Source organism: Diplotaxodon limnothrissa, linkage group LG20 (genome assembly GCF_057381915.1).
Source record: "Diplotaxodon limnothrissa isolate DT_005_m linkage group LG20, D_limnothrissa_male_GT1.1, whole genome shotgun sequence".
Taxonomy (NCBI): domain Eukaryota; kingdom Metazoa; phylum Chordata; class Actinopteri; order Cichliformes; family Cichlidae; genus Diplotaxodon; species Diplotaxodon limnothrissa.
In genome coordinates, this window is record NC_140615.1 from 18,602,768 (window position 1) to 18,624,597 (window position 21,830).

Below are 21,830 nucleotides of genomic sequence, written 5' to 3' on the forward strand. Positions count from 1 at the left end.
ATAATATAAATACTTTGACGTGACTTTTGTTTCAATAAATAAATACACAGAATTGAATGAAATGAATTCATGCTAGGCCATCAAAATTTCGATGCAATCAGAAAAAGGAGCAATGACAAGTAAAAGGTTTCGCAAAGATAAGAAGTTGTCGATTGAAATTTGGTTGTGGTAGTAGTCATTTCTGCCTAAAGGGTTCATTTGGATCTATCAGGGTGTGCAAGCTTGGTGTTATTAGATAAAGCTCACTCTGGCTTATTTTGTTGTTGTTGTTGTTGTTGTTTTTTTTTTCCTTATGGAAAGGCCCAATAAAGATATTAAAACTCCACAACACTTTAACAAATTACCCATCAGTTTACTCTGACTGTGTCTGGGTTAATAATTTAACATTGGCTTTTCACAGGCTAAATGAGGAACTTTTCTCACTGAAGTTAATGAGAGTCACAAAGTGAAGCCTGTACCTTAGAATAGAAAAGGCTCACTACATCTGCAGTCACAAAGTCAGGTCATCCGCAGCTGCCTCTTTAATCCTTCATCCCTGTTTTTATCTAGGATCATCTTCATTCGATCCTAAGCCCCGATTGTACCTTTCTCTGTTTATTTTACTAATGTTATCCCTTTTATTCTTATCCTGATTCCCCTCCTCCACCTCCCGTCTCTGCTCGGGAGGTGGAGAGACAGAGGGAACTTCGTTTCTAATCTAATCCTGACTCTTGATTAAGGATTATAGCTGGGAGCGTTCTCTCATGTGTTAATGCTGAGCCGCTGCTGTTACCCCGGGGCTGAACCGCCTACCCCTCCTCTCTCTGCTGCCTGGCCTGCCTCCAGCCCCAGAACGACCTGCTGAGCACGATAGCTGTCAAACTACTATTTGAATACCTGTTCGAGCCATCCCGCACATCATGCAAATGTTCCTCTCGCATCTGTGAACCAATCCATCCACTCTTCCCTGTGCACAGCCACCCTTTTCCATCTGACCTGGATTAGGTTTTTAATCCAAATATGGCAAAAATGCAGGAGATGTTATCAAGTATGTAAACTGAACTGGAAATACAAACTCTCAGTAGTTAAGAAACTTGATGCAACTTCCTGCGTTTGGTAGCTCTCTGCTCTGGAGTCCATCAAAGTATCAAAGGCACCAGCGGCTGTTTCAGCCAGTGAAACCAAGAGCACGATTGGTGTGCGCTTGTTCCTCTTTCCCCCACCTCAGATGCGTACAGCTTAAACTTCCTCCTGCAAGTCCAGTGCGCTGCGCTCCGCCGCCCTGTCAACGTGTCCGGAATGACCCACACGAGTTAGGAAGGGATGGAACTCACTTAAAAGAAATGAGGAATATTCGACACCCGCTCATCCAAATTTAGAAGATCATTTATAACCAAAGAGATACTAGTCGAAGCGACTGACTAAAGCGCGGTAAGTGTCCTGTTATGTGTTCGCTTGTGTTGTGAGTGAGAGGGTATAATGTACAAATTTTAACAAAAACACACAAAAAAGATAACGGTAGGAAGTAAAAAGGTTACAATAAAATATTTTTTAAGACTTGGAAAGTGGGTGTTTGATCATCGACAAGTTTTTAGTTTTATAAAGGCGATGCTCACTTCCAAAAAGAGGAAGTTCACGGTGCTTGACAGCCACCGCCTGCAGAAGTCACGGTGCATAAACTGCGATGATGAGCCGGTGGGCCGTGTTACCGGGATGTACAGCAGTAAAGCACCTTTATCAGAGTGTCCCGCGTCACTTTCTAAATGTGAAAATCTTTTAAAACGAGGGTCTGAAGTCCTTTACCGTGTTTGTGACAGTGCGTGTGAGTGGGTGCATGGGAGTTATTTTTAGAATGTCCATCTAGACTAAACCAGAAACAAGACTAGTTTCACTTCTGTTCTCTATTTATACACCAGCTTTCAATTTAAACGTTGAATGGGTTTAGAATCAAAGCCCCTAAAGGAAGACGACGGATATGATTGCAGTGTGGGGAAGACAATTGTTTGTATTTTCCTGCTCTTACCCCACAGACTTGCACTAAAAGAAAGTCCGGAGGTGTTAGACACACCGCAGAAATGCCGATATTACATCACAGTACTTAGTAGAGCTGAATACCTCGTCTTGTCTTGCATTAATAGGCCTGAAGTCACTTCAGCGTCATTTTTCGAAAATGTCCTAAACGGAAAATTAAAGGGTTATTGCAACCCAGTTGTTTTAATTACATTACAAAACATGAAACAATAATTTTGTAGTTAATTTGTATTCAAATTTATGTATTACACAGTCGAAGTGGAATCGATCTGTTACGTATGTTATGTATATAGCATACTGAGTTTTACATCTTTTCCAAACACGTCATTTCACATAATCACGATTTATCCTGACATGACATTTATATGAGTTAGTTTGTTAGTTTAGTTTGGAAGGAAACACAATTCTGAGACTGACTAATGACTAAACCCTCATGATGGAAAGCTGGTGTATATGCTTTAAATGTGTTAACATTAATGTATGTTAAGTCTTCGTTGTTTGTTGTTTGATAAAGATGAAAACTGAGAATCAGTCAGTACCCTATAAAGTCGCTGGGTGCAGAATTATCGGGTACAAAATGTCCCCAGAAGCCACTGCTGTAAATGAAGAAGTGACTCCGTGAAGTGGAAAAAAATGCAAATTTTTTATTGTTTTTTTCAACTGAACTTAATGTGTAACATTTATTGAATATGGTTTACAATATTCTGCTAACTGATTTTAGTTTCTCAAATAAGATGACTAACCGGTTTATATAATTATCATCATTTAAGTGAGAGTACCTCCCCTTGCTCATCTTTGTGATTCACGGTTCAGCTTTTTTAAGTATTTGAAGCAGTCTGAAGCCTGAGCGGTGGGGTCTTTTTATGAAACTTTGGACTTCTGTAAAATAAACATCGACCAGTAGAATTGTACAGCATGACAGTCAATAAGAAAAGGTCCTCTTAAAATGCTGTACACTTGACTACAGTCATTTGATCTATGAAAGATCAGTTATTAGAAGACAATCCTCTCTTACTTCAAGATTTACTGGACGACAGGTCATAAAAGCAATAAAACACAAATATTTTAGAAATCTGTTGAACTTGTTTAATACTGTACAAACAAACAGAAAACATCTCACTAGTTATCTATTTGGCAAATGAAAAATTAATTTTTTTTTAATGTTCAAATTTGAGCAGACACATTGGACTTCTCTGAGAACTCAGAAATTAATGACAGATAACATTAAACCACCTAAACTAGATATTATTTTCAAGCGTGCAAGTTAATAAGTGCAACCTTACACTGATTATAACTTTGTTACCCAAACCTGTCATACTTGTGTGACATAATAATAAAATAAGAATCAAACCATAAATAAAATTGTTTGTTCATATAGAAAGTATATGTTTTTATTTTGTTTTATCACATTTCGATTGCCATGTGTCTATCAGCCAAATTTATTAGGTGTTATTGAGTGCCAGCAGTATACACAGATGCACAGGAGTAACCCACCAGGCTGACACGATGTCAACTTTCTTTCTTTCTTTCTTTCTTTCTTTCTTTCTTTCTTTCTTTCTTTCTGTTGGTCCCTTGCCAGGCTGGCAGGTGATGTTGTTATGGCCTGAGGCAGTCCTAAACAGCTACAAACACAGCTTGGCAGCTTTTTCATAAAAAAGAAAGGCCGCCCAACAAGGCACACATGAATAATTCCACTCCTCTGTCCCTTGAGAGAGTTTTTGCTCATGTTTGTTGCTGTAGCAGACTAGTTTAAATGTAGGATAATAAATGAGATACTTCCTTAAAGCCATGAGCATTAAAGCAGCCTGATACCTGCTCACCTGTTTACCTGTCACCTCTCAGACAGGTAAAGGAAGCAGATAGCCTCCAAATACAAGTCTGCAATAGGGTCTATAAAATGGATACATATATTTATGAATACACAGCCTAGTGTTAGGAGTGGTACTCATTTGCATAGTATATCAGTTGCTAATTCTGAGCTGGGCCTTTACACTGCCAGCCATAGAGATTGAGTCGGTTAGAAGACACAGTGGTGTTATACTGTCAACATCCATATATGATATTACTGAATAAGTATCTTAGTTTAATTGTTCATTACAAATTCTTTAAAGTTGCAATCAGAGCTCGTAATCATAAGGTTAACCCTCACTTATATGCTTTCAGAAGTTGGTATTATCAAAGTAAATCACTTGCTAGGGAGCCTATATGTTTTCTTATCTCAGATCAAAAATGCATAATTTGAAAGGCAGCATTTCTCTTCTGAAAGACACGGTGCATGTTTTCCAAAAGTGATGTCATATTATAGACGTTGCTATTGAAAAACAAAGTGCTTATTATAGAGTTTTACCGCATCATTTATGAAAGAAGAAATTATAAGTTCCTCCTTCTAATAAAAAAAGTGAATTCATAAGCAAAAAGACAAAAAGAAATCCTACCACTGGTTAAGTCAGTACAGGGTTTTTGCCATGGCAGCCTTACTTGGTCTGGTCAAAAATGCTGACAGTCAGTGGTGTCTTTAAAGTAGATGAGCCAAGCTGATCTCAGATGATAAAGTCAGATTCATCATGCTATCATGCGTCGTCTTCAAGTCTCCTTTAGCACATGTGCAGTCTGCCTTTAAAGTTTTTTAATGACTGTTTATTAGGGCCGCCGTGGTGTTTAAATTAAATACATGATGAAGAAAAGTCTCTTCTGTCAAACCATCAGTGCCCATATAATTTTTTTTATGCAGCAAAAAACAAACAGAAAGAACATTTTTTAAAAATACAGTTAATTTATTTAAAAGAAAAGATAATGAAAAAAATACTGGCTGTGATTACAGTGGGGCATTTACATGAGTTCATAAAGTCACGATAGTTTTACCACAGCGCACCAATTTGTGATGTTTTGAACTGAAATGTAACGTACAACATACGGTGATTCAGTCATCACTGGCTGTTTATCTTTATCTTAATGTAACCTATATTTATGTATATTTATGTATATATACATGACGACTCAGAGTTATGCTATTTGTTTAAGCCAATTTCCAGTCGTGATGCTAAGGTTACAGGTTCCTCGCCATAGCCTCTTTTTAACTTGAGCACATAGGAGTGGTAAAACTCCCTGCTAACTCTTTACAAGAAAGTAAGTTTACTTCCCAAAAAGTATTTTGGGACATAACCTTGTGTCAAACTCCACACTTTATCTTTTGTTGCTGTGATTAAAATCATGTTTTTCATGGGTGGAGATTGATAACTAGATATAGATTTGGGATTTCTATCATTAGACGCCATGTGTTTTTTAAGATTTTACTGTTAAAGAAACAAGGTGACTTTACAGGTTTAACAAAGCCATTGTTCCAGATAGTGCTTTTTTGAAGGTTGATGTGGTCTCGGCCACAAGCTGAGGAGAAAAAACAATAAGAGAACAGCATAGGTACAGAACTGAAACTGATGGCGTAGTCAAAGCATAAGAATTTTCCCATGAATTTGTCTTTTGTATCCCCAATAAAAGGTGAAAACAAAATTGCCATAAAAGCATTTTTTTAACCAAGTTTTTTTATTTTTTACACAACAGAAACTGATACACGTTCACATTTACACAGGATCCATGTTCATTTACCACTTATTTTTGTATACTTTGATGAGATGAATCACTAATTAGGGGCTTCATTCCTTGTCTGCTGCAGAAGTAGATGAATTATAGGTGGTGACTGGTGAGCCATTCACAACTACTACAGATGTAGTTATGTTTCCATTCTGGTCTGTGCTTCACATTTAGTGTAAACATTTGTAGGTGTGAGAATCATAACAGACGAGACGGTTGTGGTTTTGTTTTGCTAGCCTACTTTATATACACAATTTTTTATTTATTTTCTGTTTTACTTAGACTGTATTGCTACCTTGTTGTTATGAAGACCATTCTTAGAATCTAAAATCAATAGTTTAACATTTAGTGGATTAATAGCGCAATATTGATTAAAGACTTATGCAGACATGACTTGTGTAATGACTATCAGTTGCCTCAGCATGAAGTGTTAAATCTGGGGAAGCCCATAAATATATAAATATATATATATATATATATATATATATATATATATATATATATATATATATATATATATTGTTGTTATGAAGACCATTCTTAGAATCTAAAATCAATAGTTTAACATTTAGTGGATTAATAGCGCAATATTGATTAAAGACTTATGCAGACATGACTTGTGTAATGACTATCAGTTGCCTCAGCATGAAGTGTTAAATCTGGGGAAGCCCATAAATATATATATATATATATATATATATACATATATATATATATATATATAGAGAGAGAGAGAGAGAGAGAGAGAGAGAGAGAGAGATATCTTTGGCCTCTACTATTTATAAGAACAGTATCTCAGTATACTTGCCATATTGTTTAGGGGAGTGGCACCACGTGTCTGTGGTTAGAGGTCTTTCAAGATTGTCAGGACACAATGAAATTACATTGTTGTAAAGTGGTTTGATCATTTCTTTATGTATAGTTTATTTTGGACTAGTCAACATCTTTCTCTTAATTTAGTTAGAAAATATATTATTATTTCACTTAGCATAGCACTAAAGATGGTAACATAACATTAAGTTTTTATTAGGTAGAGATGGGTTAGCAGCCCAAGTCAACAGCCCCTTAGCAAAATGGATCCAGATCCAGAAATGGCAACTATTTATAAATGTATGTGGGAGGCCTAACAGCATATCTGAAGTTCATCAGTTCAGACTTTTGTGTTTTGTTTTTTTCAATGACTTCACGCACTTTGGTTGTGCTATCATTTACCGTTATATTTGTATTTCCTAAGTACTGTCAAAGCAATATATGTTAATTAGTAGTCTTTAGAAATACTTTCTTTTTGCTGGTTAAACTCAGTTGGCTTCATGTTAAGAAAAAATGACAATGACTGCATTGTCATTTTTTCTCTTATACTCTTCAAAGAAACAAGTGTAATTTTCAGAATTCTCAGAAAACACATGAAAAAAGGAGAAATTCTCTGATGTGAGGAGTCGTCATCCCCTCTAATCCATAATGATGGAGTGGATGAGCACGCAATTTTTACCGCAGTTACATTCAACAACCTCGTTATTTGAGAAGGGTTAGCTTTTTTGGGAAATTTATTTTTCTTTCTAACAAAATACAACATCCAGGCCCTTAAGAATCCAAGGTCTTTCTATTGCAGAACTGATAATCCTCACACTCCCAGCTTTCATAACCTGGAGGCACAGTCCATTAGGATTAACACAGTTTTGCTGTTGTTCATTGACAGAAAGCTCCAAATAGAAGCTACAGTAAAGTCATTAGTGGATTTGTTTTCCAAGGTGTTCCAGTGAAGAGTAGCATCCATGTATCTGTAATGTACGGGCAGAATATAAGCACTGGGATTAACAGCAAGTTGAATCATCTGCTACCACAAAGAGTATTTATGAGATAAATCGGGTTTATAAAGCTGCCTTTAAGTTTGTTTAGATCTAAAAATGTTGCGCACAGCTGTAAAGTGGCCCCATTGTGAGGCCCTAGCAGGGCATTTTAACTGTCACCATCTTGCCGTTTTGAAACCAGACATGACAAGCGAAGGGCTAGATCTGAATGAGAAACCCTGGAACACTGCGGTAGCTACGTGTCACAAAATAAGGCCCGCTCTAAACAATGCACAGCTTTATCTGTCTTTCTGACTCTAATGGGACCTTACTTCATGAAAAAAAAATTAAAAGCATCAAAGGTTTGTTTTTTTAGGCAGACTTTAAATTATCCAAATGAGTCACCCCTCGTGAAAGTGTTTACAGAGATCTGCTTTCCCATACATTTCTGCACAATCTGACTTTTTGTATTCTAAAGGCCATTAGACCAAATTCATGCATTTATGCTTCACATTTAATCTTTTATTTTTTTTAGTGAAAAAAAATCCTGTAAACCATTCACTATATCTGCAATAAGCTACTCTTAGCAAATTGATCAGTTTGAATTATCTGCAAAACAGATCTTGTCTTTAACTTTAGAGCTTAATTGCAGTAGATAACTCTTGGAGAAAAATGTTTTGCTGTTCTTTTTATTGCATATTGAGTGTTACAGAGATGTAATTGAAAAAGTCGTTTCTGTGTTCATAATACTTTGAATAGGATAAGCAGCTTTTAAAGTTAAAGTCACTGTGATGCTTGTCAGCTCTCACCTACTGGTAGCAAGGGCACAGCAACAACTGGGCACCCACACAATCAGACTGATATTATACTCTTGTAAAGATTCTGCACGTACTGGCGATGAGACATATTTAGGATATTATCACTGGATACAGTGATATTAAAATTATGCTGCAATGTGAAGCGCTGTCAGGACTTCATGCACCAACATCCCAGCCTGAGAACTGAGGTTTTTTTCCACTTTTGCTGGCACTTTTGATTCAGGCTGTGTGGACGAGTTGGTTTGTCTTTGAAGTGTCTTGTAGGTGCGTCACATGTGGGCAAGACACTGACAGTTGCATTTTCACAGAGTAAAAAGCTCTCTTTTACTGTTTCGCTAATTTTAATTTTGCATTAGTAAAACTGCGGCACCATGACTGTTCATTATCTAGAGGTATTGTACTGAGAGTTTTATTAAAGAAGTCAAAGAGGCCTCAAGTAGACATCTGAAGAGGAACAAGGTTTGGAGCAGAGAAAAGGGGAAGTAAATATGTTAACGCCACCAATTTTGACCTCAGTAACACCACTTCCTGTGTCTAAACATTTTCCATTGCTCGCCACTGTGCATAATTGACAGTATGGTAATTATTGCTGGCCATAATAATCTGCAGCTTCCAGAACAGATCAACAGCCAGTTGGAGAAAACATGAAAAATTCTGTAACCGCTGATGTTTTTTGCTGCTTTGTGGCTTTTCTGTTTAGGCTTCCTTTGCTCAGGGCGATAATCTGCCTCTCTGAGGTGGCGGGAGATCAGACATGAACAGCTGTCTCTCTTGTGTCCTCTCTATCTGTGCATGTGCTATCAAACACAGTGTCCATCTCCTATCACAGACTCTCTCTTTGTTCTTGTTCCTGTAAAACTTTGTTCCATTTATCTGCATGCACATTTACATATACAGACATAAATGCGCTGAAACAGTGTGATACAAGGATGCATTCCCTAGATGTTACAGATGAATAACAGAGACTTGTGTGGAAATTATTTTGTTGGCACATGACACAGAAAGACTTACTTGCCAAAACTGCAAACATCATCAAGTGAGTCACGAACATGTGTGAGAACATATGAATTATTCAGAATAAACAGCAGTAGTGTGGAGTTCGCAGAAGCCTGCAGTGTGTCAAAAACATTTACTCATGGTCATCTGAGTTTTAAGGCATCTTTCTCTTCTCAGTCTACCGTCTGTGGCGACACATATATCTTCACATGCTGTTTTCCCACGTTACACACCCAAAATGAGAGAATTTTCTCAGTACATTTACAGTAAGAGCAGTTGGGTTGAGATAATGTCTAATGCTGAGTTTTGGTTTGGAGTCCAGCCTCCCGTGTTCAAAGTAACATTGGCCCATCCATTCACCTCAGCCACCCCCCTGAGTTACTTCTCTTTTCTTTTATCCACATAGCAAAAACATGATACATGAAGTTTAATTGTGAGCTGTGATGAGGTATTGGTTGATTTTAGTTGTTTCCTGTGTGGACAACCCTATTCGGCAGTAAAAACCAAAAATTAACGATTGTAATCAAATTAATATTCGGCTTATATTTACAAGGAAGGATCTGGATTTACTTTAACTAAGCGAAGAATCCTCTGCAGTTCTTTCAAAGGTCATTTGAGAAATAATTTATTAAGCTTATATGTGTAAGAGAAGCTAGCTAACTCTTTACACCAGACCTTCCCAAAGTGTGGGGCCCGCCCCCTAGGGGGGGCGCAGAGCCATTGCAGGGGGGGCGCTGCATGAAAAGGGAATTTTTTTTTTTTTAAAAAACAATGCTTGGACACTGCTAGCACGGGGAGCCAACACAAACGCAAAGCAGGAGATGAAGCATAGCTGAATATGTTTCCAAACCAACTTTATTTTAAGCCAAAGACTAGAAAATATGGAGAAGCATATCTTCCCTTTGGTCTCCCCTGCAGAATTGGTCTTTCCTTCGTCGGGAGCACACCTGGGCTCTTCAAATCATGGACAAACAGTATTCCACATTCTTGATTTTTAGTTCACAAACACTTGTTGTAATGACTAACTACTCCTGACATTTTGGAGATGTTTGCTCTTTATACAGTAAAGTTACAGTGGGATATAAATAACATCAGGCTGATCCTGCCAGTTTGTTCCCCCTGTCTAAATCAGGACAAACAGTATCCCACAGCTGTTTATGTTTTTAAACTCATTTTGCACAGAGAGGCATTTTTTTGAAAAATTTATTGATAGCAATGTTGAACATTATTACACAGGAAAAAAACAACTACATGTAAAATAATCAAACCGTGACGCCTCTGCCTTTCTAAATAGAGGGACAGAAACTGTGTGTTTATATGTAAGCGTGTAAAACCTGAAGATAGAGACAAAATACTGTTAATCTGACTATCTGCCATTCTGCAATTCCTCTCATGTAAACAATAACGTGGCGCACAGCGTGAGGTGAAAAAAGGCACATACCTTTAACGTTGCATGACGAACTCTGTATTCCTCGTCCACACGTAAACGCAAAAAATGAGTTTTCATTTTTCAGTGATTCGAAACGCCGTTTACGTGTGGACGAAACAGCTGCGTTTTCAAAAATACCCGTGTAGGTGTGGACGTAGCGTAAAAGAGTTAGTAGTTTATTTTATTACTACCTGCAGTTTACTTGTATTTGCTTAATTGTTTACTAAATGTTTGAGGTGTGTAATTAACCTCAATTGAGCAAAATATGGATGTGTGTGTGGGGCGAACATTTTTCTGTAAAACAAAGGGGGGGCCAGCGAAAAAAGTTTGGGAACCACTGCTTTACACATTTATTATGAATCTTGTGCTTTTTAAACATCCTAACTCCTTCTGTGTACGAAAAGCTAGAATCATATTGTTTGTTGCCGTTTTTGATACTAAAATTCCACAATTCTTAAACTATATTAATTTATTTTGCACACTCCACTCTCCTCTGAATAAAACCAATACAATGCTGTGTAAAAGTAACTGTCCCTAAACTGGCCATTCATGCTCAAAAACCCTCCAGTGTGGTTAAATTAAAACAATTCTGCAAAGAAGAACTGGCCAAAAGTCCTCCACAGTTATCACAAATGCTTGATTGCTGTTTTTCTGCCAAAGGTTGCACAACTAGTTATTAAGTTTAGGGGGCAAATACCCTGAAAAATGCTGCTGATGTCCACACTTTCACATCTTGCTGTTTCTCCTCTTGTTGTTATCTTGCAGAAGGCACCATGGGTTGTGTGGGCTCAAAAAAGGAGCAGGAGCCTCACAGCAAAGGAACGGGTAATGATGATCTGCAGAACCGAGCACAGACTGCCCACTATGTCAAAGACCCAACCACAGGAAACTCTGGGAATAAAGCTGTAAGTAGTCAATTTATGTCACAGCATAAAGTGTTTCATATTGTTAGCCTGCAATTAGCCTCTATTGCCTCCACTGGCTATATGTTAGGTTCTACTAGATGACACACTTAAATAATGTTAAATGTACTGTAAAAGTATTTACTGGTCTAACTCGCAACAGTATTAGCAATATAATTTTACCATAATTGTTGACTGAACTTGGGCTGGAGTCTATCCCAGCTCTCATAGGACAAGGTACAGGGTACACCTCTGACAGGTGGCCAGTCCATCACAGAGACAGAGACAGACAGCCATTTATGTTCACATTCACTCATACCACCAATTTTTGATCATTATTTACCTTAGTCTTAGGTTAGACCCCAGTCACACAGGCCTTTTTCAAAGGGCCTTTTCCAACCAATATGCAAGTGGTTGAAGGCAGTCATTATGAAAGCATCAATACAGCTCAGTAACCCTATTGTAACCACCATAAAAAAAAGCTGACAAGTGATTGATTGGTGTGCTGCACCAAAAAAAAATCCTGCTTTGGTCACCAGGCGATCGCCTTAGTCACCCAAAGGTAACAATAGCAGGTTGTCTGCATGCACGCTGTAGCACCCTCTTTGTGACCAGTGAGAGGCAGCAGCCACTCACCAACCAGTCAAGGAATACGCAACTTCCCCTAGCGAGTGACTGTTGTAGCTACTTAATGCTACTGGACACTTTAACCCAGTGGCTTTTAACTTAATGGTTGGCCACAAATGGAAAATGATAACATACCATTATTTTTCATATGTACATTCCGTTTTCCACGTAATGTAATTTTTTTTAGAGAAGCGCTTGATAAATGTACCTCTTTTTCTTTAATGTTTGACGTCTTAAAATAAACAACAGCTGGCAAATAAGTGCAGTAGCTCGGAAGTAGAATCAAACTGAAATATATTTGTAGTAAATAAACAGAAAGTACTTTCCATTTTTTGTTTTGGTCCAAATAAAAGGGGCAGACAGATTTTTGGCTTTAAAAGACAAATAATTATTATTCATAACATATTACAAGTACTACTTTACTTTAATGATACAGAAGAGTAAGAACACATTTCACTGATTCAGAAGTGATAGGAGTCACTTCTCTTGTGCTACTCAAAAAGGATATATGCGTGACAACACACACTCTTAACTAGCCTGTGACTTGTTGTGAGTTTGCATACCGGCCAGACTTTGATCTGTGGCACGGGTAAGCAGCAGTGCTGCGGTCGGTAAGTGCGGTTCTTCCGGCTACTGTTTCCTGTGTACTGACTATAACATCTCTTTCACCCTTAGTCAAGAAAGAGGAAGTAACAGAAGAAGAAGCAGAGCACAGCAGTCAGCTAGGAGATGTAGAATGAAAAGGGATAAGACAGCTCTCGACTTGCACATAGTATTCTTTTACAGATGTCTAAATATACAGATGTTACATCTACACGCCTGGTTTCTACATAACTCTGTTTATTTTTATCATTGTAAAAAAAATAAACACTTTGTGTCAAAAACTGTGTGACACGAAGAGCCGACTTACATGTCAGAAACCTCAAACAAAATTTACTCTGTACCACATTTAGATTTCTAGATTTGATATGATAAAGTCCTTCCTTCCTTCGAAATGTGTGTTTTCAGTAACATGCCTCCAGCATGGAGTTTAAAAAAACCCATGTAGAATAAGAACCAGTTATTTTATTGAAGCACATTAATGTGCTCGAACCTAATGGCCATGAGGCATGTGACAGCACTTAAGCTATGTCATCACACACATTCAATTCATAACCCAATTTTATGGATTTCAGATAACTTTGATTTCATTCAAATTGTACAGTAGTTTATTATTATTGAATTTGAAGAGAATAACTACCATGATGTGACATCATAATACCACCAGGAAGTGGGTGGACAACAAGTCCAATTTTTAACTAAAAATTGGACTTGTTGTCCAATCCTGCACTAGTGTTTTGTGCAGGATTTGTAATAATTACTACAGCTTTAAACAATTTTCTTGTAGATTTTGAAATGATTATTTGAAAGAACTTACTTTTTTTTCTATCTGTCTTTCCACAGGCCAAAATGCCTTCCAATGCAAACATTGCAGATGGTGAGTCTCACTCTATACGTACAGCAACACTAACATGTCGGGACTTCATTCCACATCTTTTATTACAGTAGCACGTTTAGCCAGTTACAGGTGTTTTCCTTGCCATCACAAATACATGTCACAGATATATGAGAATAGATATGTCACATTTAAAAAACCAAGATGTAGGTCAGTGTTGGTTAGATGCAGAAAGCTATGTCTTTTATGCCAGAAAGAGGAAGAAGACTCAGCGTGTGTGTGCAGAGCGATAACCCCTCACACTGCCTCACCACGCAGGCCTTCAAAACTAACCCTATTGCTATTATTATCAAGCATACAAAGAAGTCAGTCTTGTAGCCAGAAAACGGTGAACCTAGTGCTGAAACAAACAGAACAATCAGTCGCTCTCACATATTAGGAGTACTGGCCAAAAACCTCATGCACATAATTTAAGGTGACAATGAAAAAATGAAATGAAAAAAAGTTTTAGTCTGCACATGACAGCAACAGTGCATGAGGCCTTCCTCTGCTTTCTTTTTTCTGCTTTAGGGGAGAGTATTGCCATGGCACTGTACGACTATGAGGCCATTCATGAGGGAGACCTTGGCTTCAAGAAGGGAGATAAGCTGAAAATCTTAGAGGAGTAAGTTCAACCACAAAAAAGATGGTTTATATTATTTGCGGTTTGAAGAGTTATCAGGTTGTTCCGTGTTCCAAATTTAGTTTGGGGACTTGTGACACTTCTGACTTGCCATGTTTCTGTTAAGTCTTCACAGATGCTGTCTTTTACTCTCTCTGCAGATCAGGCGAGTGGTGGAGAGCTATGTTAATCAGTACAAGTCAGGAAGGCTACATCCCCAGTAACTATGTAGCCAAAGATACTCTGGAGGCAGAGGAGTAAGCAGACTCACTCTGAACACAAAAACACACATGCACACACACTTGTGTACCATACTAGTAAAACGAATAACATGACATAGTGTTATTACTGATAATAGGGAAATGAGCATTATGTAAGCTAAACATATTTAAACATATTTAGATGTCACGTTTTTAAACTGAAAATGAACTTGGTAACACAGAAAACAATATGAAGGTAAAATGAGGGCATATACAAAATAGCCGCTACAAGGTTTCAGTACTGACTTATCTGTTTCCTACTGTTAAGGTGGTTCTTTAAGGGCGTAAGCAGGAAAGATGCTGAGAGGCAGTTGCTGGCCCCTGGGAACAAAATTGGATCCTTCATGATCCGAGACAGTGAGACTACCAAAGGTAAGTGATGTATATTTGAGAAAGACACTCTTTGTTCTTTTGTTGGCTAAGAGAAGAAAGTTGAAGCATGGACCAAATCGTACATTAAAATAATAATATTAATATTTCTTTGTAACAAAGGACACATGGGCTAATTACTTGTTAATGTTAATAGTTAGTTTTAGTTAGTTTTAATATTAGCATTTAGAGTCATAACTATAGAAGTGATAAAAGGATACTTTAGCAGACTTATATTTCATTTGAAAATGAATGCTATGTTTCCAAAGTGTCTGAAAACTAGACATATGACTTCCTGTTAACACTAGCGTGAATGAAATTAAAATTGTGATGGAATGTCCATGTGATGCTCACAGCTTTTTCTGTTTCCCTAAATGAAGCAAAAACAAGAGAAAAGACACTCCAGTTCAAGCTAGACCTCTTGTGTGTTGCTTTAATTTGCTTTGAACAGTCCCTGTGGATAAGATGCTGTTTCTCCTTTTCCACAGGCAGCTACTCTCTGTCTGTCAGGGACAGTGATCCTCAGTCCGGTGACACAGTGAAGCATTATAAGATTCGTACACTGGATAATGGAGGATTTTATATCTCTCCCCGCATCACTTTCAGCACCCTGCAGGAACTGGTCAGCCATTACAAGAGTGAGTTCTAGCTATCAACCAATCTCACGCTCTAGTCCAGTGCTGACTCATTCAAACTTTTCACAGCTGTGCTCACAGTGTTTTAATAGCACAGTTAGGTTATCTTCTGTTTGCATTGAATTGCTGACGTTGGGACTTCTTGGGGGCGGCCAAGCAGCTCCAGCTTAGTTTGCATTCCACTGAACATTATTCTTATAGTAGTGCAGAGCACACTCTGCTGGCCAACTTTAATATGGCAGCCTTTGTGGAACATTGCATTGCTCTGTGACGAGTACTACTATCATGATTTCTCAATAGCATTATTTCTTATTTTATACTTTTCTACCACAGAGGTACAAAATCAAATTGCTAAATATTCATTCTGCTACATACAGAGCAAGGAGATGGTCTCTGCCAGTCCCTGACTAACCCATGCCTGAGTCCAAAACCTGAAAAGCCGTGGGAGAAGGATGCATGGGAAATCCCAAGATCTTCACTCAAACTGGATAAGAGGCTCGGTGCTGGCCAGTTTGGAGAAGTGTGGATGGGTGAGATAGATCTTCATCATTGTAGAATCCATTTGTTTATTGTGATGTTAGGTAGAAATCCATTTCCTAAACGTAATTTTTTGTTTGTTTGTTTGTTTGTTTGTTTGTTTTAAGCCACATACAACAAACACACAAAGGTAGCAGTGAAGACCATGAAGCCTGGCAGCATGTCAGTGGAAGCATTCATGATGGAGGCCAACCTCATGAAGACTCTACAACATGACAAACTGGTTCGACTTCATGCTGTCGTCAGCAAAGAGGAGCCAATCTATATTATCACTGAGTTCATGGAGAAAGGTGTGTGTGTGTGTGCCTGAGTGTGTATTTGTACATGTCCACATGGGCTATTGATGTCAGCGATTGCTGCAACATCTTTGAAAAGTGTTTTCCCATGACATTTACGTTCAAAATGTTTACACTATGTTACACTAAAAATGAAGGGAGATGCTCTTTGCTGTGAGGTAAAAGAACATTTGAAAAAGATGAACTGATCATAGCTAATACAAGCAGTGGCTATAGTTAAAATGGGTGATAATAATAATTATCAGTTTAATAACTAATGCCATCTGTTTGTTAATACTTTTGCATTTGTGTGCCTACAGGTAGTTTATTGGACTTCTTAAAGAGTGATGAGGGCAACCGAGTCCAGCTTCCAAAGCTCATTGACTTCTCTGCTCAGGTGAGAATATATTGGTCACATTCAGTACTGGTGCTTTTGCAAGCTTGTCCCACCTGTTTCCCTGGTTTTCTGGCTGTAAATGAAACTTGTGTTTGTATGCAGTGCAAAGCACACGTCCCAATATTAAAATCATTTTCAAAGTTCAGCTCTTGTGTTGATGTTCTCTGTGAGAAATTCTAACTGTAAAACTGAGCAAAGTAAAATGATTAAAACTCCCTGAAGGATAATGTAATGGTGCTGGCCTATCAGTAACACCGAACAAAATGTTCCAACCATGTTTAGTCAATGAAAAAAAGGAAATATTAACTACAAAGAGGAACAATGAAAGAAGAACTACAGGTTACATTGTGCTATTGTGCTGAATATTTTAAGAATGAATGTAAATCTTCAAAAACAGACATTTTCTGTTACACATCAACAGGCTAAATTCAAATTTTCAAGCAGCTACCATTTCTTTGAAGCTAGTGTGCCTTGAGAATATGTGCTTATTTTACCCTAACTGGCTAGTTTACTGTAATTACCATTCCACTTAAATCCTATTTAGTTTTACCTACATATCACCAGTTTGTGCTAACAGTCTTTCGCAGTAAACACAAAACAAACACACTCACCAGCAGCTTCTTTAGTTACGCCTTGCTAGTACTTGATTGAGTAATTAAGGCACCTCCGAATGCTGCCTTAATTATTTGTGGCATAGATTCAACAAGGTACTGGACACATTCCTCACAGATTTAGATCTATATTGACATGACAGCTTCATGCAGTTAAGCAGTGGATCTATGATCAAAATCTCCAGTTTCACCACATGCCAGAAGTGCTCTATTTGATTAAGTTCTGATCACTTTGAGGCCTTTTGAGTAGCCCAGAGTGAACTGATATTGTAAAAAGCAGTTTGAGATTATCTGCAAGCAGATATGAGAAGATACACACACTATAGTCATAAAGGCATGGTCATGAGTGTATGAATGTGTGTGTGAATGGGTGGATGACTGGATGTGTAAAGCGCTTTGGGGTCCTTAGGGACTAGTAAAGCGTTATACAAATACAGGCCATTTACCATGCTTAGCAACAACATTTTAATTAGATAAGCAGTGGTGGTTAAACAGTGCTTAGTTAGTACTAAAAGACTCCTGCATGACCTGCAGCCTGTTTCCTGTTTTTAGCTGACAGCTGTGGCATATAGTATGAAGTGGTTTTTGCTACAGTAGCCCATCTGGTTCAATATCTGTGTGTTCAGAGATGTTCTTCTGCTTACCATTTTGTAAACAGTGGTTAAAGTTGTTAAACTTCATATCAGTTCAGAGCAGTCTGGCCATCCTTCTCTGACTTCTAACTTGACATAGGCAAGCCATTTTTGCTCAGGGAACTGATATTTTCTCTTCTGCACTAGAGAGGGTAACGTGGGAAACCCCCAGGAGATCAGCAGTTTCTGAAATAGCCCATCTAACAACTATACCACCTTCAAAGAGAGTGAGACATCCAGGTTTTTGCAGTTAATCCGTGGGGGTGCATGCATATTTGTTGCTGTTGCTGTTGAGGTGGTTCCTATTAAATACAAAGAACAGAGAGAGAAGGGGAAGGGAAAAAGGTCACCTACTTTGATTAAATCATACCATGACTGATTTTTTCAAGTTTATTGATCAGATAGCAAGAGAGGCTGATCTTATCAAGCAGTAACACAAAGGTGCTAAAGGGAAAGAGTACCCATGTGAATCCTCATGCATATTATAGCAAAATATCTGTTGCTATTATTACCAGCAGTAAAATGAACTGAAAGAAAAAGGGAACAGTGTTTCCTTGCCAGTGATATTAATTTTTGGCAACAACTTTTTGTCCTCTGTCATTTTTGTTTCTAGATTGCCGAGGGGATGGCCTACATTGAGCAGAGGAACTACATCCACAGAGACTTGAGAGCTGCCAACATCCTGGTCAATAAGGCTTTGGTGTGCAAGATTGCCGACTTTGGCCTGGCTCGTATCATTGAAGACAACGAGTACACAGCCAGGGAAGGTACAGCGCAATGTTTCCTATTACAAAAGATCCGGGCAAGTATCGTCCCAGAACAGATGGAATAGCAGCAGTCACAGTTTCATCAATCAAAGGGAAATGACTTTGTGTCAGTGAAATATCAGATTACGACCCAAATGACAAAACAAGCAGAGAATGACGATAAGAGCGACTTACCTCATGGTTTACACATTGTAAACATGTCACCAGGAGATCCGTATCATTAGGTGACAAGTGATGTCTCACTGTCAACATTAGTTCCTATTCTAACTGGGTTTTCAATTATTTCCAACCAGGTGCTAAGTTCCCCATTAAATGGACAGCCCCTGAGGCCATAAACTACGGTTCTTTCACAATCAAATCTGATGTCTGGTCCTTTGGCATCTTGCTGACTGAAATTATCAGCTATGGGCGTACACCATACCCTGGTAAGTGGAAAACGCAAGAGTTTGACACAAATCCCATGAAAAGCAGGACATTTGCACAAATAGTTGGTAAACAGGAGAAGCTTACTTGGTTAAAAGTGACCTACTAAGACAATAAATCTAACAAGCTAGCATGGGATTTTTTGAATATATAAACATGGCTGTATAAAAAGTTAGAATGTTACTAGAGATATTCAACACATGACTTTATACTTAAGGAGGACACTAAAGAATCTAAAGAATGTTAAAAAAAAAAAACCCAGACACATTGTATTAAAGAAGATGAACAATAGTAGTGTTCTTGCTCTGATAAACACAAAGTTGAGGTAGACAACAGTCAGGTGGAGCAGCAATTTCAGAGGCATGCTTTGAATAACAAATCCTGTCTTACTGTATGTACAGTCTGTGAACGAGGAAGTGCTCTAATGGTATCTATCAGATATTGCTAGCACTTGCTTGGTAGCTTCACTGGCAGATTGCATTCTTACTATACTGTAATAACAAGTAGGATGCTAGTTTAGGTTAGCAAGTGACTTCTTTAAGTTCCTCTTAGTACAACTAAGATTAAATAACAGTTCATTCGCTGCAGCCACGTCACCTTGAGTGGAAAATTATAACATAGCTGCCTTAGTTTGGAATGTTATTATCATGAAGGGAGAAGCTATCCATAGGCGATAGATAAACCTATCCATTAACAAAGACAGAGATTTTCCATAAGTATTTTTCTTGAGTCCATCCTGTAGTTTTTAGTCTGAATCAAAGTTGTTCATCGACCAACTAATCAAATGAACTATCACCTTCACCAAAGCACTCTAGATTGTCTTACTCCTACATTAGTCCTCTTCTTTTTACTTTTATTTGTTCCATTATTTTCAGGTATGACCAATCCAGAAGTGATCCGCCACTTGGAGAAGGGCTATCGAATGCAACGTATGGATAGCTGTCCCAAGGAACTATATGACATCATGATGGAGTGCTGGAAGAACAAGCCTGAGGACCGCCCCACCTTTGATTACCTGCAGAGCGTCCTGGAGGATTTCTACACAGCCACAGAGAGCCAGTATCAGCAGCAGCCATGAGGCTAATGTTTCAGAGCACATCCATTCACACCTACTGTAACTTCTACAGGAAGCAATGCAGCTCAGGTCACACACACATATATACAATCTCTACAGTTCTGTCTATCTGCGTCTCAATCTTTTTCTAATTTATAAACATATAATTCTTAGTAATAAGGGACTGTACAGCAATTATAGATGCATGAAAGTTTTCTTTAAGGAAGCAGTCACAATGTAAGATTCTTAATTTTGTTAATAGTCCCACAGGTTTGTTATATCTGCAGCCCCCGATATAATAAGTGATGCACAAACACATCCATCATTTGTACCTGTAATCATTTTTTTGTAGTCATTTTATTACAGACTGGACGTATCATGGATTACTGTAAGGAAGTTGAATGTTACGCACAGGACACATTGTCTGACATTTTGGGAGGGGTGAGTTGTATTACTTCACTTTGCAGGCGAGGCATGGGTTAGAAGGACCAGAAAGAGTCTCCTGAAAAGCGTATTTCCAGAAACTCTGGAGGAATTGCACAAACCAGACAAACCTCCCCCCTCAAAGTCCAGGAACTCTAGATTCCAGGAACTTTAGAGGTGGAGCTTTCTGTTTTTCAACCTTTCTGTTTTCTAAAATAACACCAACTTGTCAGGACTGGAGAAGTTTGTGGCATAGCTCTTCAAAATGTTTCCATGTGCAAGCAGACTAGTTTGCCTAACCAAAAGGAGATCTAGAGTGCACCAATGCATGACGTAACCTTTTAGTTCCTTGAAAAAAAGATTCCTGGGTAATATGTATATGCACTGCACGTGAAGAGCGCCTGCAGAGTTCAGAAGAGCAAGGACAAAAGAGTGAATTTGCAAGAGGCAGAAAACTATTTTATTAAACAAAAACAAACTATAAATAGCCCTGCGTGTTTTTGTTCTTATCAGCACTGTAATTTGTGTACAGTCCCTAACATCGAATGCCTTTGAAGGGTTTTTTTAAGCTCACATTAAACCAGACTCTCTCACTCACAAAATATTATGGTAGCACAAACATGGCCCCATTCACAAACACCTGGAGATTGCTGTTATGCTCTAGCGCACATTGTCCAGCCATCAACCACAACACAGATGTTCACAGGAAAATGTGTTCAGCTCTAATAAAACTATAATAAAACAAGCAATCCCACCACTGCCCCCCTCCTCCCATAAAACTGTGGTGTTTCACAGGAAAGCGGGTATTGTCTTGCTGATTCTGCTTAAAAGCACTATTTATACTTTTCATTATGCTGTGGATTTAGCATTACTTCTTTATAGTGCCTTTTGCAGTGGATCTTTCTTGCAGACTTAATGTGTACGATATATTCTGTATAGACATTGATATATATGAAGAGATGCAAACATTCAGGCTCTTTAGCTAATGATGCTTGTTGATTCCTGCATGTTTCTCTTTTATTACTTAAATTATTGAGAAAGCAGTGCATAGGTACATTTCACATTGGACTTTTTTGCTAATTTTATGATCTGAACGCCATTGTATCTTCAATGGAAGTGTCTTCCTAACAGCAAATGCCTTTTATTTTCGTTTTTGTGAAGGAACGATGACTGCTCTATTTTATTTACATTATG

General features: G+C 38.1%; 1 protein-coding gene across 1 annotated transcript; it reads left to right on the forward strand.

Annotated features, from left to right (window-relative positions):
- The first annotated feature begins 1,269 nt into the window (after positions 1-1,269).
- hck (HCK proto-oncogene, Src family tyrosine kinase) lies at positions 1,270-20,449 on the forward strand. Its single transcript, XM_085344705.1, has 13 exons — positions 1,270-1,410; positions 11,394-11,533; positions 13,601-13,634; positions 14,163-14,256; positions 14,415-14,510; positions 14,782-14,885; positions 15,371-15,520; positions 15,895-16,047; positions 16,162-16,344; positions 16,650-16,726; positions 18,583-18,736; positions 19,030-19,161; positions 20,035-20,449. Exons 2-13 carry the CDS (start codon positions 11,402-11,404, stop codon positions 20,235-20,237), a joined length of 1,512 nt encoding a protein of 503 aa, XP_085200831.1. The 5' UTR covers positions 1,270-1,410; positions 11,394-11,401; the 3' UTR covers positions 20,238-20,449.
- Positions 20,450-21,830: the final 1,381 nt, after the last annotated feature.

What these genes read in the sequence shown, in the direction of transcription:
- hck (XM_085344705.1), top strand. Translation starts at nt 11,402, where the DNA reads ATGGGTTGTGTGGGCTCAAAAAAGGAGCAGGAGCCTCACAGCAAAGGA. An exon ending in AGACAGTGAGACTACCAAAG is followed by an intron (nt 14,886 to 15,370) that starts GTAAGTGATGTA and finishes CCTTTTCCACAG; the next exon opens with GCAGCTACTCTCTGTCTGTC. An exon ending in CGAGTACACAGCCAGGGAAG is followed by an intron (nt 18,737 to 19,029) that starts GTACAGCGCAAT and finishes ATTTCCAACCAG; the next exon opens with GTGCTAAGTTCCCCATTAAA.